Consider the following 16,882-nt stretch of genomic DNA (forward strand, 5'->3'; position numbering starts at 1 on the left):
CAGCGGTGCAGTCTGATGAGGCAAGATTAATGCTGTGGGTCTCTGGGGAGGTGGAAATGTAGCAAGAGTTCTGTTTCAGCCATGAGGAGTTCGAGACACCTATTAGACATTCAAGAGAAGATGTTGACTAGGACGTTGGATATGCCAGTGTGGAGACCAAAAGAAAGTCTAATTTGGGGATTTCAATTTAGGAGATTTCATACTATACAACCCCTGCTGTATTTGCTTTTCTTTGTTAGCCACAATTTTACTTTTGAGTTAACCAAGTTCTTGAGAGTTCACTGTATTCACTTCTTTACCTCTTAGTTTTCAAACTCAAGGTAATCTAGCTTCTACTTCCAAAAACTCCACTGAAAGTATTCTGAAACGGGTCACCAGTGTCACCCAAGTATAAAATCAAATTTTGTTTTCAGTTCTCTCTGCAATATTTGTCATTTTTGACTACTTCCTGCTTCTAGGAGTGGATCTCGGAAAACACTGATAACTGTTTCAGGCATGATGCTAGAAGAGGTTATGAAGCAAGAGGAGTAAGCATGGTTATGGTTCACCAGAATAAAATCGCCCCTAATAGAGTCATTTCTCTTATTGATCAGATTGCTGTTTGGTAAGAATGTTGTAGATTAATTATCTGTTTACTTCAGTAAGGTATCTAACAATCACTCACAACATTCTTCTAGCTAAATAGGAGAGAATCTCTTGGTTAAATTCACAGATGACAAATTCAAGAAGGAGATCTCCAATGTCTATGTCCTGAGCTGTGCTCTCTGCAAGTTGGAACGCTAGGCCAAAAGCATGTTTTAATTCACAGAGCTACACTGCAAAGGAGCGAGGAGGCCAACATCCCTTACATAAACACCACTCAGACACTCCTAAGCAGAACGTTTTGGTTTTTCAGAAAGACAAATGAGCCAATAGTGTGGAATCTGTGATTTGAAACAAAGCTTGCACATCTTTAGGCAGCATTAGTTCAAGTAGAATATGCAACAGTAGTCATAAATAGTCCAGATTTATTTCTTCTAAGCCTTGATCCAAAAGAGATTGGAATGGATGTGTTCTGGGTTGGCATACCATAACTGGAATAGTGCATTTTATTCTAGAATGCATTTTGCCTTAAGAAAGAAGAGTGTGGCTAGAGGAACATGGTCAGAATAGTGAGAGATCTGTAAATATACACAGCAAATCTACAAAAGAAAGTCAACGAAGCTATTAGTTTACTGGATTTGCCAATCATAGAGAACCTAGGAGGATCCCAATATTCAAAGAAGCTTCCAAAGCTTCCAGCAACACACACACACACACACACACACACACACACACACACACACACACAGTCCTTGGCCCCTCGCTCTTTCTCAGACCTCTCCCTTCTCTCCTTCTCTCCAGGCCTGGCCAAACTGGTGAAATTCTAGTAAGTTAGAATTAATCGGTCAGCCGGTCAGGACAGCTAGGTCGGCCCCTTCAAGGAGCCACTGTGGGAGCGGTGGGGTACTTTAGACTCTCATTTTAGGCGACGGAAGGAGTTTCATCTAGAGATGCGATTCTAGCTCTAGGTCCAGGCGCCGGGAGACGGTGGAGATGGAATCCGTGCGGCTGCAGGTACACCGAAGGAGTCCGGGTGGGAAGCGACTCGCAAGAGCGCGACTAAGACCCGCAACGTGGCCAGGGGTGGCCAGGGGCGGGGCGGAGGCCCCGAGGGGGCGTGACCAACTCTAGGGCAGGAGGCAGGGGCGGAGGCGGAGAGGCGGGCGGAGAGGCGGAGGCGGGAGGCGGAGGCGGAGGCGGGCGAGGCACGGGGGCGGAGGCAGGCGGGGCGGACTCGGCCTGCGATATCCCCTCTCCCAGCAGCCCCAATCCCGCGCCCCGACTTGTTACCTCTGTGGGAGGCGGAGGCGAAGGCCGCCATGGTGCTGCGTGCGGTCGTGTTCGAGCTGGACGGGGTCCTGGTGCTGCCATCGGCTTCCGGCGCCCTCCGCCGTGCCGAGGAGGAGTTAGCGGTGCCCGGGTAAGGCGACCCGGCGCCGGGCCTGCGCGGGTGGGTCGGTGCGGTCGAAGGTAGGATCCCTGCTGAGAAGCTGCCTTTCGGGACTTCCAGCCCTGGTTTCAGATTGTTGTGGTTTGAGAGCCCTGCTAAAGGTTAAAACAATTACCGTGCACTAAAATACCAGTCTGTGTTGGTAGATACATTGTCTTTCTAAATGCTAATTACACTTCGCCAAGGACTCCAAAATTGCCCTCGGTAGTGAAACCTTTTCCCAAGAGAGAGGAATTACTCGCTGAACTGGCTGCTGCCAGCCTAATCTTATGTGATGAAATGGGTCTTAAAGAGGAGCGCTGAGATTTTGAAGAGAAAAAATTTCTGTCCTTTGTAGATTTACTTATTATAACAGCAAACTAGTGAAACAGCCCCATTCACTGGGAACTGGTAAACTAGGAAGCATCACCAGTAAACGTGATGTTCAGGATAAGAGTTCAGTAACATCAGAAAATACGTGTTATAATAAGTGAAAAAAATCTGGGTTTGCACCGCAGGTGGAGCCACGGACCATACCCGGGGTGCGCCAGGCCCCGGGTGCGCCGTGAGCGTGTGGGGGAGACGCCCGGCCTTCAGAGATCCAGTTCTTAAGGGGAAACGGCAACATCCCTAGGTCAGGGGTGGAAGGTGTGGGGGAATTAAAGAGGGAGAAAAAAAAAAAATGAGTGAAAAAGATCAGACCCACCAGACGGTAAAACTATTTATACAACATGGTTTCAACTTTGGAAAAAACTACATGTAGAAAATGGAAGAAAAATGTCTAAATATCCCTGGGATTATTAATTCCAGGTGAGATTATGAGTGAAATTGTAATGGTTAATAGAACAAAATCTTTATAAACATAGTACTAATGCATAGCAAATTATACCAATTAAGTAAACGGCTCAAATTTCTAAGGGTGAAGGCCCAATGTCCGCAAATTTCTGCATATTCATCTTAATGTTAACTTGATTTCACCTAAATATTACCCTGTTAGGAGAGAGAGATTAAATACTCCTCCCCTTCCAAAACATCATAATACTTTCAGAGGTGGAAAGGAAGCAATTCGATTTCTCAATTATTTTTACCCATTGCCATGAATCTGATATTAGTTTTATTGCAGTTTAGGCTAAGGTAGGTGCTCTAAAGCAGTGATCCCCAAACTGTTTGGCACCAGGGACCAGTGCTCCTATGAGAATCTAATGTCTGATGATCTGAGGTGGAGCTGAGACAGTGATGCTAGCGCTGGGGAGCGGCTGCAAATACAGATGAAGCTGCTACGCTCTCCCATCTCCTGCTGTGTGGCCTGGTTCCTAAGAGGCCTTGGACAGGTATCAGTTTGAGGCCCAGAGACTGGGGACTTTTGCTCTAAAGGACCCAGTGAGTTGAATTTGCTAGGTTCTAGAACATTGCTGGTATTGTCCAATAAACCTTTTTGCCAGAAAGTCTGTGGTTGAAACATTTCCTGGATCAGTGATTGAGAAGTTAAGACCAGCTGCTAATGAATCTGATTGTTCCCTAATTGTCAGATAACAGCTTGATATTTTTCTATCATTTTACAATTTCTTAGTGAGTAGGACCAGGTCTCATTTCTTTCCTGTACCCTCTGTAGCATCTACTGAAATGTTGTGGGCATGAGTACCATTTGGTGGGTGGTATCCAGAAAGATTTTTCTTTCTACCTCAGAAACAACAACAACACCACCAATCCATCACATGGCACACTTTAACTCCAGAACATAATTTACAGAATCATTAATCTTTAAAATTAAAATGTTGGACTTATTCTCTCTGGCATCACTGAAAATGCATTTCAGTTTTTAAACATTGGCATAAGGTGGAAGAAACTCACAAAAGGAAGTAATCTTCAAAACACTGAACTCCATTTCATGCAATTAGCCCAAAGAGCAAAGTAAGAAAAGACACAACTTAAAGTATTGGCAAAAGGACAGTACACATTCTAAAATATTTATAAAGATCGTATACAACAGGGTTCCTTAGCCATCAGTTTTTACTTTGTTGCTCTAAATCACCTCGGTTAAATTATAGGTCCTTTCCACTTGAATAACTGATCAGATATCAGTATAGGGGTTAAAACCCTTCCAGCAAGATAAAAGAAATGATTCACATTTAAAATAATGTACTTTTCATAAAATTAGCAGCACTTCATTCTACCAGGATATTCAACTTTGGCTTCATCGACTGGTCAGAAACAAAGGACATTGCATACAGGTCCAAAACAAATTCTTCTGCAAGGGAAATGTGAGATTACAATTTTTCCTTAATAACTAATTATTTCCCCCTTAGGTGGTGAATGAAATTACTGGAATGTCACCTTCGACGATAGAGAGGGAAAGCGGGCTGAATAGGGCAGTAGCTTTACAGAGGGGTGTTCTACGGCGGTCAGGGTTGACAGAGGTGCAGCTAGATTTAAGGCATTTAAGGTAGGTAGCAATGGGATAAGGGGTGGCTAGAAACTAACTCAGTTGTAGGAGGCAGTGGGGTCCCACCAGGAGAGAGAGTGTATGCGTGTAGAGTGCTCGATGGACAGGGCGCGTTTAAGTAGACACAGGGGAAAGGTGCAACCCCTTTTAATAGCTTATCCTGTTAAGTCTCAGGAGGAGATGGTTTTGTAAAATCAAAGTAAAGGTAGGGACAGTCAAGAAACTACTAACAGAATAACTATGGGATCATCCAAGGCAGGCACTGGATGGTCATCCAGCATTCAGATAGATTCCAGGAGGAGGCTAAAGTTTGAAAGCATTGTATCATAATACCTCTATGCCAAAGTTGTCCATTTAAAAGAGTTAAAATGACAAAAATGAGGAGGTACTGTATAGTTGAATGTTTATGATAAGGAAAAACTAGAACATACAATTTAAAACGTAGGGAAGGTGACCGGCTTGTCGTGAGAGGGTGAAGGTGGTTAAAATACCCAAGAAATAAATGTTATAGTAACTATGAAATAAACATAATAATTATGCATAGCAAGGGTTGACTTTACTGGCCCAGTCCCAGATCCTGAGACAAGCCATCTGCTTTGAGTGCCATCTGCTTTTTGTCTGAGCAGTTGTCTTGGAAAACTCTCATTTGAGGTCTCCTCTAGGCTGGGGTGTTCAATCAGGTGATGAGGCATTTTTTAAATGAAAAACATAAATTCATATGTCAATACCTTTTAACTTTGCGATGCAGGGTTTAGTTAACAATATTCCAGCCAGGCTGGAGGGAGTCCTAGTGCAGATATTCTTTTCAGTGGATCATATCTCAGGTCGTAGGCCATGATATTCGATGTCTTCATCTCCCAGAATTACACTGTGAAAAGATTGCTCTACGAGCTTGTATTAATTTCAAGGGCCTTTATAAGGTCTTTGCAATAAGTTAGAAGAATTCCTTAACAAGGCAGGTTTGCACATTCCTTCATCTAGCCTCTTAGGTCTTCTGGTAACAGTTTTTAAAAAGAGACAATCTATGTTTACCGAAGGGGATAGATCTCAGATTAAGCAATACCAAGGGAAGGGTGTTAGGCCAACGCAGGTTAAGATTCAATAAATTTTACCAATTGAATTTGAACTACTTCGTCGTTTTGTTTTATAAAACCAGAGGACTGGGGAACCAGAGGAAAGCCTGTGATACCGGCCAAGTTTTGCTCACCTGGTATATAATTTGTCTTGCAGAGTCGCTATGGAGCTCTGTGAGGCTTTTCCAAGTAGGAAAAAAATCTCTTCCAGAAGTTTTTTAAAACTGCTGTGGCTGTAGCCCTTTGACATAGGCATGCTTCTACCCAAAGAAAATACATACAAATCATCATTAATACATTTTTATTCTTGAAGGTGGGGCAAATTGGATTGAAATCCACTTTCCAAAACTTAAATAGGCCTAATTAGTTTATTTCCCCCTTTTGTTCATGTTGACAATTAAAGAACTCGCAAGCAATTACAGAAAGTTAAATGGTTAGAAGCAAAATTTAGCTTTTTTAGTATTAAGAAGATTTGATTTACCTAAGAAATCAAAGACCTGATGATACAAAGCAGAGGAAATAATTTAATAAAGTGTAAAATCTTCACTTTCCCTTTATAATTTTCTAATGAGAGTATACCAACCGTATAGGAAAACTTTTGTCCGTTCAAGAAATTCAAATTCCAATTCTGTGTTAACGTACTCTAAGATAAGTCCATTTCAATCTTGGATAGTTTGACCACAAATAAGATTTTTTTTTTCAAGATTCATTCTTCATGAACCTTCTGCAACATACATAAACCTTCAAGTTTCTTAGACCTTTCAGCTTTTGTTCTATCTTTTTCTTTCTTATTCTAGAACAATCGTTTTACTCTTGGACTCTTTTTACTCAGATTATATTCTTTTTCTTCAACAAAAATGTATTTTCATCCCTCATACCTACTTTACTAAGCACACGTATCTTCTGTTCTATACGCAGTCATCTTTAATAGCCATATCCTAATCAGGCGTCATCACAAATGTCTGGATTTCAATCTGAGGCATCTCGTGCCTGTCCAGCCTTGTGAAGCGACACACTGAGGTCTCCAAACTTATTATCCTGGTTTTCCATCTGGTCTGCTAGCCTCAAAGCCAGCAGAATGGTGGACAACTGCATGTCCTCCTTAATTAAACATCCTTAAGCTAGCTTTTATTTGCTAAAGATTAATCCCAGATGATGTGTACTTGAAAAGCAATTGGGTTAGTTTCTGTTATTTCTTCAATTTGTATGAGTGCACATTTGTTTTAGGCCAATTGAACAGGGCTCCTTTATAACCTAATTTTGAAATTACAAATCAATCAATACCATCCAATGGTAGAAATATGCCATATCTATAACATATATTCATAGACAAACAAACATACAGATAAACACAAAGATTTCATAGCTTTCATTTTAAAACACTAATTTTTTTATTCCAGGCATAACACAAAACTCAAAAGAAAAACTAGATCCAAATTATGTTTTCTAGCAGATGAACTAAATTAAGCTTTTGCTCAGATGGCCTAAGTTTTTGCATACTTAAGAATTCCTTTAAAGCCTTCTTTAAAGTAAAATAATACATTCTATTGTCTCTAAGAAACCACCGATGCAGAATCAAAACAAGGAAAAAAAATTCTCTCTCTTTTTTTTTTTTTAAGAATGCGTTTAAGTCCCTTGGAGCAATGCTTTGTGCAGAGGAGCTGAAGGCAGTACAGACCTCATGTTCAGTCTTGATTTTGTCCCTTATGCGGCAAAGCCGGAAGCACCTCCAGTTGAATAGTCGCTGCTGGGTGAACCCCCATGAGCTACTTCGCTTATGAGCGTATTTATATTTAATTTATGGTCTCATGTCCCTAGCTGCATTCCTCCTTGTGGGCACAGATCCCAGCTTGAACATTGCATGTCCCCATCCATGGCAGAATGCCTTTCTATAGCAGTTTGTCCATGGGTATAAATAGTGTCCATCCCTTATATGCCACTGTGATGAAGTCACTGGAACGTTCATAATGTTGCTTCTCTGTGCCTTCCAGAGGCTTTCTGAGTGAGGCTTTCAAGAGAGGAGGCCCAGATGGTTCCAGTGTCCGCCTCATGACGGGAGAGATCACATTTTCCCAGGTAAGGAGACACCTCATTGACCCCCATAAGAAGACATTCTGTGCCAAAATGCCCACCTCCTGCATTGACCATATTCCTCAAAGGGTAGAGCCGTGTCTGCTTTACCCATTTACCCCTATGGTACTTAACTCACAAGGCTAGACTGTAGGCCTGGAGACAAAGAGACATTTCAGACTGGTATGTTGTCTTTTTGGACCAAGCAGAGGGACATGCTCCAATGACTGGGAAATTTCCAAACTTTTGAAGATCTATGCCAGAGAATTGCAACAGCTATAGTAGCTTTTTTTTTAATGTAAACTGTGGTAAAACACATACCATAAAAATGACCATCTTGATTATTTTTAAGTATATGATTCAATGTTGAATATATTCACATTGTATAACCATCACCACCATTCCATCTCCAGAACTCTTTTCATCTTGAAAAACTGAAATTTTATACTCATTAAACAGTAACTCTCTGCTCACCACTCCCCGCCCCATAACCACTATCGAACTTTCTGTTTCTATGTATTTAGCTATTATAGTACCTTATTTAAGTGGAATTATGCAATATGTATCTTTGTGTAACTGGCTTATTTATTTAGCATAATGTCTTCAAGGTCATCCATGGTGTAGCATGTGACAAGATTTCCTTCTTGTAGCCTATGATGAAGGCTACTTAGGTTCCACCTGTCTTTCTTTTAATTCATACACAACATTTTGTTTATCCATTCATCTATTAATAGACACTTGGGTTGCTTCCACATTTCGGTTATTGTGAAAAATGCTGCTATGAACAGGGGCATACAAATATTTGTTCGAGAATTTGCTATCAATTCTTCTGGGTATATATCCAGAAATGAAGCTGCTGGGTTGTATGATAGCGCAATTTTTAATTTTTTTGAGAATCTACCATATTGTTTCCCATAGTGGCTGTACCATTTTACATTCCCCCAACAGTGCACAAAAGTTCCAATTTTTTCACATCCTTGCCAACCTATATTATTTTCTGTTTTTTGTTTTGTTTTGTTTTGTTTTTGTTTTTGTTTTTTTTCCCATGGTAGTCATCATTAGAGTAGCTGTTTTCAGACAGGGCTGGCGGGGTGGGGGATGGAGGTGGGAAGAGGGTGCGGCTGTTAATTGGTAACTATATTAGTGGGTAGACTTTGGGGTCAGAGATCAGGATTTGAATCATAGCTCCTACTTACAGACTGGCTACAGCAAGTTGCTTAACCTCTCAAAGTTTCAGTTTTGTCATCTGTAAAATGAAAGTGATAATACTATCTATTTCATGGGTTGTTATAAAGCTTGACAAATGCTTAGCACGGTGCCTGCCACAAAGTAAATGTTCAAAAATAATAGTACTATTGTTACTACAATCTCATTATTATTTAATAAAGTAATCAAGATTGAAAACCATTTGGATTTTAGTTAGTGCCTCGAAGAAGAAAGAGAATCTACTCTATAAGCACGCAGATAAAACTGTATATTTTTTTTAAATTTTATGAATTAAAAACACCTATGGATCTGTCAGAGAACTTGGGGCCTACTATAATAGGAAGCAAGAGCCCACCTTTTCTGTGATAGTAAGTGTGGTCTTAGAGTGGGGAGTATAAGGAATTACAGTCATTTTAAAACGCTACCTTTCACACACACACACACACACACACATTGTGGCAACTGGTGAATGAAAACCGGAATGATGCTATTGGGAATAAATGTTACTGAAGCTCGAATCAATAAAAAAGCTGCAGTAATATTGTTGGAAGGTAAGGAAAGAAGGAACTATTATGTATTTTCAATGAACATGGGAATTATAGAGGGGATTTCTAGTAATTGCTATGAAAATCTTATACCCATTCAGACTTCTTCAGTCTGTGTATAGTTTCTAGGAAACACAAACTGCTTAGAAGAAGAGGTCTGAAAACCAAATTACGCTATGATTAAGGCTACTTCGGTTCCATTTATCTTTTAAAAAGTTGTATCTTAGAAATAAATGTCATCTTTTACCTTTTCATTTATGTGTGCCTTACAAACAAAGAGTACACCAAGTGTACAGCTTGATGAATTTTCACAAATTGAATATACACTCATGTCGCCAGCACCCTGATCAAAGAATGAAACATTGTCAGCACTGTAGGCACCCAGCTATGCTCTTTCTACACACTACCCCTCCAGGAGCAACTACCATCCAGACTCGAACCTATAGATCGCATCTGCCTATTTTGTACATTATGTAAATGGAAATGAAATGCGTATTTCATTGTCTGAATATACTCTAATCTCTATCCATTCTGCTCACCCCACCCCCTAAGTGAGATGGAAAGGCATCGTGAGGATTTGAGCAGCAAAGTGTTGTTATCTGACTTACATTTTAAAACCTCACTCTGGCTGCTGTGTGAATAGACCAAGAGAGCAAGGATCGTTATACAAAGACTATTAAGGAAGTTATTGGAAATTCCAGGAGAGAGACGATGGTGGCTTAGACGAAGGTGATATGAATAGAGGTGGTAAAAAGCGGTCAAATTCTGGGAATATTTTGATGATAGATCCAGTGGGTTTTCCTGATGGATTGAGTGTAAGGCGTGATAGAGAAGTTAAGGATGACTCAGGTTTCTGGCCAAAGCAAACTGGAAGTATGAGTTGCTGTTAATTGGAAGAGGGATGACTGCTGTGGGAGCTGGGAAATCAGGTACTTGATTTGGGATATTTTAATTTGAAATGCCTATTGATATCCAAATAGAGTGTGGAATAGGCAGCTGGATATACAACCCGGGGTTCAAGGAAGAGGTTCAGGCTGAAAATGTGTGTGTGTGTGTGTGTGTATTTTTCCCCCCCACAGTATATAGATGGTATTTTTTAACACTATTGGACTCAAAATGATCATGGAGAAAGGGAGTATAAATGGCGAAGAGAAGGGGCCAGCATCCTGAGTACTCTTAATGTTAAAGGTAAAGTTCATGAGGAGGACCCAGCAATCGGAGGTGAAGAATGTATCTCCATTGATAAGAGGAAAATCAAGAGAGTATGGAGTCCTAAAATCAAGAAGTTATCAAATTTCAGATAAAGAGTGTGATCAACTGTCAAATACCAGTTAGATACAGCAACGCAATGAGGACGTCATTGGTAACCTTGAGGAGAGTAGTCTCTGGAATGTGGAGGTGGAAGGCCAATTAGAGTATGTTCAAGAAAGAATGGGAGGAAAGGGCTAGGGGACTATGTATAGTATGGCTGTGGAGGCTGGAAGCCCAAGATCAAAGTATGCACAGGGTTGGTTTCTTCTGGGGCCTCTCTCTTTGGCTTGTAGATGGCCCTCTTCTCCCTGTGTCCCCACAGTCTTTCCTTTGCATGTGTCCATGTCCTAATTTCCTGTGTTTATAAGGACAACAGTCAGAATGGATTAGGGCCCAACCATGACCTCATTACCTTAATCCCCTCTTTAAAGACCCTATCTCCAAGGACAGTCACGTTTGAGGTCCTGGGGTTAAGACTGCAACAAGAATTGGAGGGAGGGCACAATTCAGTTCATAACATAAGCATTTGAGTATTTTCCAGTGACGGGCTCTTAGGAACAATGCTGCTGGGAACATGGTCGTACATGTTTTGGTGAACTTCCATAGACATTTCCACTGGATACGTGTGCAGGAGGGGAATCGCTGAGCCACAGAGAATGCCTGTGTTCACATTTAGTAAATACTATCAGAAGCTTTTCCAAGTGGTGGTACCAACTGACAGTCCCTCGACATTTTACTTTTACAGTGGGCGTCGCTCCTGGATGAAGACTTCAGGAAATACTCCAAGGACTCTGGAATCTGCCTCCCTGAGAATTCCTCTGTAAATCAAATCTTTGGCAAGGCGATGTCAGCAAGAAAGATCAACCACCCCATGCTATGGGCAGCTCCTGCTCTCAGAAAGAAGGGTGAGGATCCATTACTGGCCATTTTCTGACCCAGCCACACCAGAACTCTTGGGAGAATTAGGTCAGAATACATCTAAGGGTGTTTTGAAATCACAGATCTTCTGGGCCTTGTTGGAAAGCTGTTCTTAAAACATAGCCCCAAAGTAAGTTTTACCAAATGGAAAAAACACTACTATCAGAATAGCTGGAAAAATGAGTGAATTTTATTTAATAAAGCAATTTATGCCAGAGACTACCTTGAGAGCAAAATTTCAATGACACTTGTAATGACCCAAATGACCCAACTTCTTGTCACAGTGACTGAAAAACAAGGCCTTTTTACACAACTATGATTTTCTCAACCTCTGGTCATCAGAGTGATGAGCTATGAGCTGGCTGAAATGGATTCAGATGGTGTTAAATTTTCTACTACAGGAATTCATGTTCTTCCTATGGGCTATTTATTTAGTGTCAGAGCCCAGCTCTTCTTCACAAGCATATTTGAAATCATTCCACCCACTTATCAGTAGACTTACTTGACTGTGGCTAAGCCATTTCATGTCCATATTTCTCACTTATATTACATGGACAGGGTCACCTCATCAGCTCCTCTGTGTCTCGTTTCCAGCACCTCCTGGTTCTGGCCCTCTCTGGTTAGACAGAGAAGGCCAAGGGATAATGCCATCTGTTTACATTTCTGTAGTTGAAACGGGAATTCAGTCTTTGACAGCCAAAACTGGTGTTTTAAAATACACTGGAGCAGAGTTTGCAATACCAGACTAGAAGGAGTACTGGAGTGCCAGTCTGAAGGCAGGATTCTGGGTCTAGCTTGGCTCTGCCTTCACTGTATGCATGGGCAGTTCATCATTTGTCTGAGCTTCTGGTTTGCTCATCTGCGCAAGTGGGATGGTAAGATCTGACTTGTCTACCCCAAACGTGGCAAGGATCAAATGAGCGAACGAATGTCACAACCTCTTGCTCTACAATTGTAAGGAATTAAGGGATGCAGTGTCTCTATCTGGGCTTCTGAAAGCCCTTAAATGTGCACAGTCAGCTCATTTTGTGTCTCTGCGTCAGGAGGTGCTTAAGGGTAAAGACGATTCTTTTCCAGCTTGTGAGTTTAGAAGCTAAGCAGTGGGAGATTGATGTAAGTGAGCAGAACCCCACTTGGTCCCATCTTTGGGGTTCCCCGTGGGATAACAGAGCATCTCAGAGCAAAGTTCTGTAGCTGTTTCGTTCACTGGCGACTTCTCACTCAGGATTTACAACTTGCATCCTCACCAACAACTATCTGGATGACAGCACCCAGAGAGGCAGCCTGGCCCAGCTGATGTGTGAACTGAGGCCACACTTTGACTTCCTGATAGAGTCATGTCAGATAGGAATGGCCAAGCCTGATCCTCGGATCTACAGGTTCATGCTGGACACCTTGAAAGCCAGCCCCAATGAGGTACGTAGACGCTTCCTTTCAGTGGAAAAGAATGTTGTAGAGATACTGCAATCAAGAAAAATTGGGAAGGAGTGAGCAGGTGGGGGACGTCTGGCCCTGGCAGGACCATGGCAGGTCCAGTGGCAGGTTCCACTTCTCTCAGGGCAGAACTTCTAAAGGACTTTTACCCACCCCTTCAGCCTAGAAAGTTCTACCAGAGGTGAGCATCTGACCCTTCTCTGTGGCTCTTAACAGGACTTTGATCAAAACAGATACTGTTGAAAGCTTCTAGACCAGGTGCCTCGGGTTACCTGTCAAAACATGCAGACCCTGAGACACTTTCCTAAGACCACGAGTCTAGTCAAGGTTATCCCAACAAAGGGTGAGCAGAAATGGGCCCCAATATTGCAGCAGTCTTCTAGGGCCCCTTGTACCTCTAAATTCTGGTTTCATACTGTCTCTAGATGATCTATTCTAAAACGTTCTTTGTGTTCCCCTACTCTGACCTGCAAAAAGGCGATTGGACCAGGATTAAATTCCTTTCCCTGACATTTCTGACCCTTCTGTATGGTCCCGCCTCTCCCATGGCTGGCCAGCTGAAACCCTGAGCTCCATCACTGGGAATCCTTGCCAGGCTCAAGAATACCGGGGCCCTGTCTTTCTCCTCTTAAACTTTGTTTCTGCTCTTTTTAGCCCCTGGATTAAGCATTAAAACAGCACTCTAAATTTTATAATGCATATAGATAAATATCTTTTCATTTATGGCTTTTGGGTTGGCTGAGTTGCTTAGAAGTCTAGGCTTGCCCTAATCCAAGATAATAAATAAATGCACCTATGCTTTCTTCTACACCTCTAAGGATCTTTTTTCCCTTTATTTCTATTAAAATTTGAAACTTTGATCCATTTGGGCATTATTTTGGGGTAAATATGAAGGAAGGATCCACTTTTTCTCTTAGTTAAAATAATTAATCAATCTTTTTCTCACAGGTTAGACAGGACACTTTTATCAGAAACTAGATTGTCATTTGTATTTGGGTCTATTCCTCGACTCACTTTCTGTGTTTATTTCTATTTATATGTCTATTTCTTTTCTAGTGCCATTTTTTAAACCTTTTATAGCTCTATAATGTGTTTTCTTATCTGCCCTTATTATAGTTTTTTTCTAGACTTTTTTTTTGTTTGAGTCATACATATTGATTTTTCTAGATGTATTTTTATATTTTTTTATCCTGATAATTTTATATTCTTCCTTAACCTTCTCACAGTTTCAGAATACAGGCTGAAACCAATAGGTGTACGTGGGAACACTTACATCTGTGTGTATATGATGTTTATATAATATATTTAATTTTAAGAGTGTACAGTTACATGGAGAGAAAAATTCTTAATTTCATCATTGTGAAATAACCAATGTTTACATTTTAATGCGTTTCTTTCTGGTGTCGTCCCTCATGCACGAGGTTTGCTTTGGTCAGCGATACCAGTATCCATGCTATTTGGATTCAGGTTGTTTTCGTGGATTCCGTCGGGACTAATCTGAAGCCAGCCTCTGACTTGGGAATGGTCCCCATCCTCGTCTCTGACACTGACGCTGCCCTGCGAGAACTGGAGCGAGTAACCAGGGTGCAGGTAACTGTACGTCTGTGCCGAGTCCGATTTCCTGTCACTCATCTGTGTTTAGGTACGAAAAACAAAACAAGTGAGAGGAGAACCCGGTGTTGCGGGAGTCCCTTGCTCCCAGCATGGTTCCCAGGTGTGGACCTCTTGGGTAGGAGTTTATTACCCATCGTGCAGTCAGCGTGACATCCTTGAAGAACATCTTTGTTTTTTCTCTGTAGTCAATGAACAGAGAAATGAAGTATAGAGCAAAAATCTATACTAGTCAGAGTCAGAGGCACCGAGACAAGAGTGGGACTTTCAAAGCCACCCAACTTTACTTTTTAGGGTAAATATTGAGAAGTCAGCTGCTAGGTCTGCTCTAGTCAGGGTAGGGAGTGCAGCCTTTACCTGGTCTGCCTGTCGTGCCATTGGAAAGCAGGTGTAGTTGTTTGCTTCCTCTTGGTTCACATCCTTTTGGCAATGGCTGATGGAAGGAAGGCTTTTAAGGAAAACATGTCCCTCACATTAAGGTGAACAGGATGTCCTTAATGATGCCCCTGGGGGCTGTCTGGGAATTAGCTTGCTCCCCAGGAGCTAAGCCAGCCGCCTTTCCTTCTTTTGAGCTTACTTAAGATCACGTATCCCGTTGAGTTGGGGAGTGACAGTTATGCAGATCTTTTGCAGTAATGCTGTGCTTTGCTCAGGGTTGTCAGTGTCATGGGAGAGAAGGATCGAGGGAGTCCATACACTTGACCGATCTAGAAGACATCAGAGGCCTCACAACCGGTGTCCCAAAGGGAACTGTATTAGTTTCCTAGGGCTGCCATAAGTAACATAGACTGGGCGGGCGAGACAGCAGTTTCACTAGAAGTCTAGAAGTCTAAGATTAAGGTGTCGGCAGAGTTGTTTTCCTGAGGCCTCTCTCTTGGCTTATAGATGGCCACCTCCTTGCTCTTTCTTCACATGGTTCTTCCCTGCATGTGTCCTAATCTCCTCTTCTTATAAGGACACCAGTCAGATTGGATTTCGACTCCAATTGTTGCAGTCTAATGATCTCATTTCACCTCAATCGCCTCTTTGAAGACCTTATCTCCCAATACAATTGCATTCTGAGGTCCTGCAAGGTTAGATCTTCAACAAAAAGGGACACAATTTAGCTCAGAACAATTGAATATTTGTCTTTAATGAATAAAAATGTATGTCTAATGACTTCATGACCTTCAAGCATCTTGCCAACCTCCATGTGTCCTTCTGTGAGTCTGGAAGTCTCATCCAGCAGAGAAGAAAGCACCCAGACGTGGAGTCAGAGTAACCACATGTTTGTCCCAGTTACTAGGATTGTTCCCTCATCACATCTGAGCTACAGATACCTGCCCTGTAAAATTGGGAAAGTAAGCCATGTCTCACCTATTTTCTCCTCAGGGGCGCTCTAACTTTGGGTGCTCCTAAAGGGGATGATATAAGGAAAAATGAAAATCCATCCTTTTTAAACAGGGGAGATGTGTCTCTTATCTCTCAAAAAAACTGTGGGACTCAAGTCATGAGCGGGCTTTGTAAATTATACAAACACATAAGAGAACCACTAGAGTAGGAAACCCCTATCTTCTCCACCCCTAGAAGCAGTGGCACATCCCCGATATGTGACCAGAGAACTTGGGGACACATTAGAAGAAGGGCCCCAAGGGACACTGGCCCTTGGTCAGTGTCTTGCCACCCTCCGGCCCGACAAGGCTCATTGCCGTCAGCAGGCACCAAGCTGCCTGCCCTCATCCCTCCCGCCACACCCCGCGTCCTCTCCAGACACCACAGCTGTGGCGGGCTTGCCTTGGTCTCCCACTCTGAGGACACCTACCCAGACTCCCCCACATTTGAAAGGAAGGTGGGTTTCATAGTTTACTTCTCCCATTTTGGAGGTCAGAATACCGCGTGGCTGTGGAGAGCTACATCTTCCATAGGTCGCGCCTTTGGAACTAAAAATGAGAAATCGAGCAGTGGGAGTCACTAACATGTTGCTCCGTATGAATGTGTTCACTGACATGTGCTCAGCATCCTGTCCTTTGTCATTTCTGTCTCGAGGAAACTGATATTAGTAGGTTACAGAAGCCCCTAAAGGACACTTTGTTCAGGAATTTTTGTGTTTACCTAAATGTCATATAAAGATGGTTATCTGAACTCCTGGGACTCCAGAGGAAAGAACTGGGACCTGCAGGCAGAAGGCTATGAACTGGATCGTGGCCACTCCCCACCAAATTCCCATGTTGAAGCCCTAACCCCCAGGACCTCAGAATGTGTCTATATTTGTAGATGGGGCTTTTAAAGAGGTAATTAAGGTAAAATAAGGTCATGTGGGTGGGCCCTGACCCAATCTGAC

The 16,882-nt window shown here is 42.1% G+C and overlaps 1 protein-coding gene across 1 annotated transcript in view; it reads left to right on the forward strand.

The window, feature by feature from the left end:
• Positions 1-1,808: 1,808 nt before the first annotated feature.
• EPHX2 (epoxide hydrolase 2) overlaps positions 1,809-16,882 on the forward strand; it is a 52,338-nt gene continuing 37,264 nt past the window's right edge. The window contains exons 1-5 of the mRNA XM_039876182.1: positions 1,809-2,002; positions 7,519-7,603; positions 11,345-11,504; positions 12,743-12,933; positions 14,419-14,541. Coding sequence (XP_039732116.1) covers positions 1,902-2,002; positions 7,519-7,603; positions 11,345-11,504; positions 12,743-12,933; positions 14,419-14,541 — 660 coding nt within the window. The 5' untranslated portion in view covers positions 1,809-1,901. The remainder of the gene's footprint in view (positions 2,003-7,518; positions 7,604-11,344; positions 11,505-12,742; positions 12,934-14,418; positions 14,542-16,882) is intronic.

The sequence above is a fragment of the Pteropus medius genome, unplaced genomic scaffold, assembly GCF_902729225.1.
Source record: "Pteropus medius unplaced genomic scaffold, Ma_sr-lr_union100, whole genome shotgun sequence".
Lineage (NCBI taxonomy): Eukaryota > Metazoa > Chordata > Mammalia > Chiroptera > Pteropodidae > Pteropus > Pteropus medius.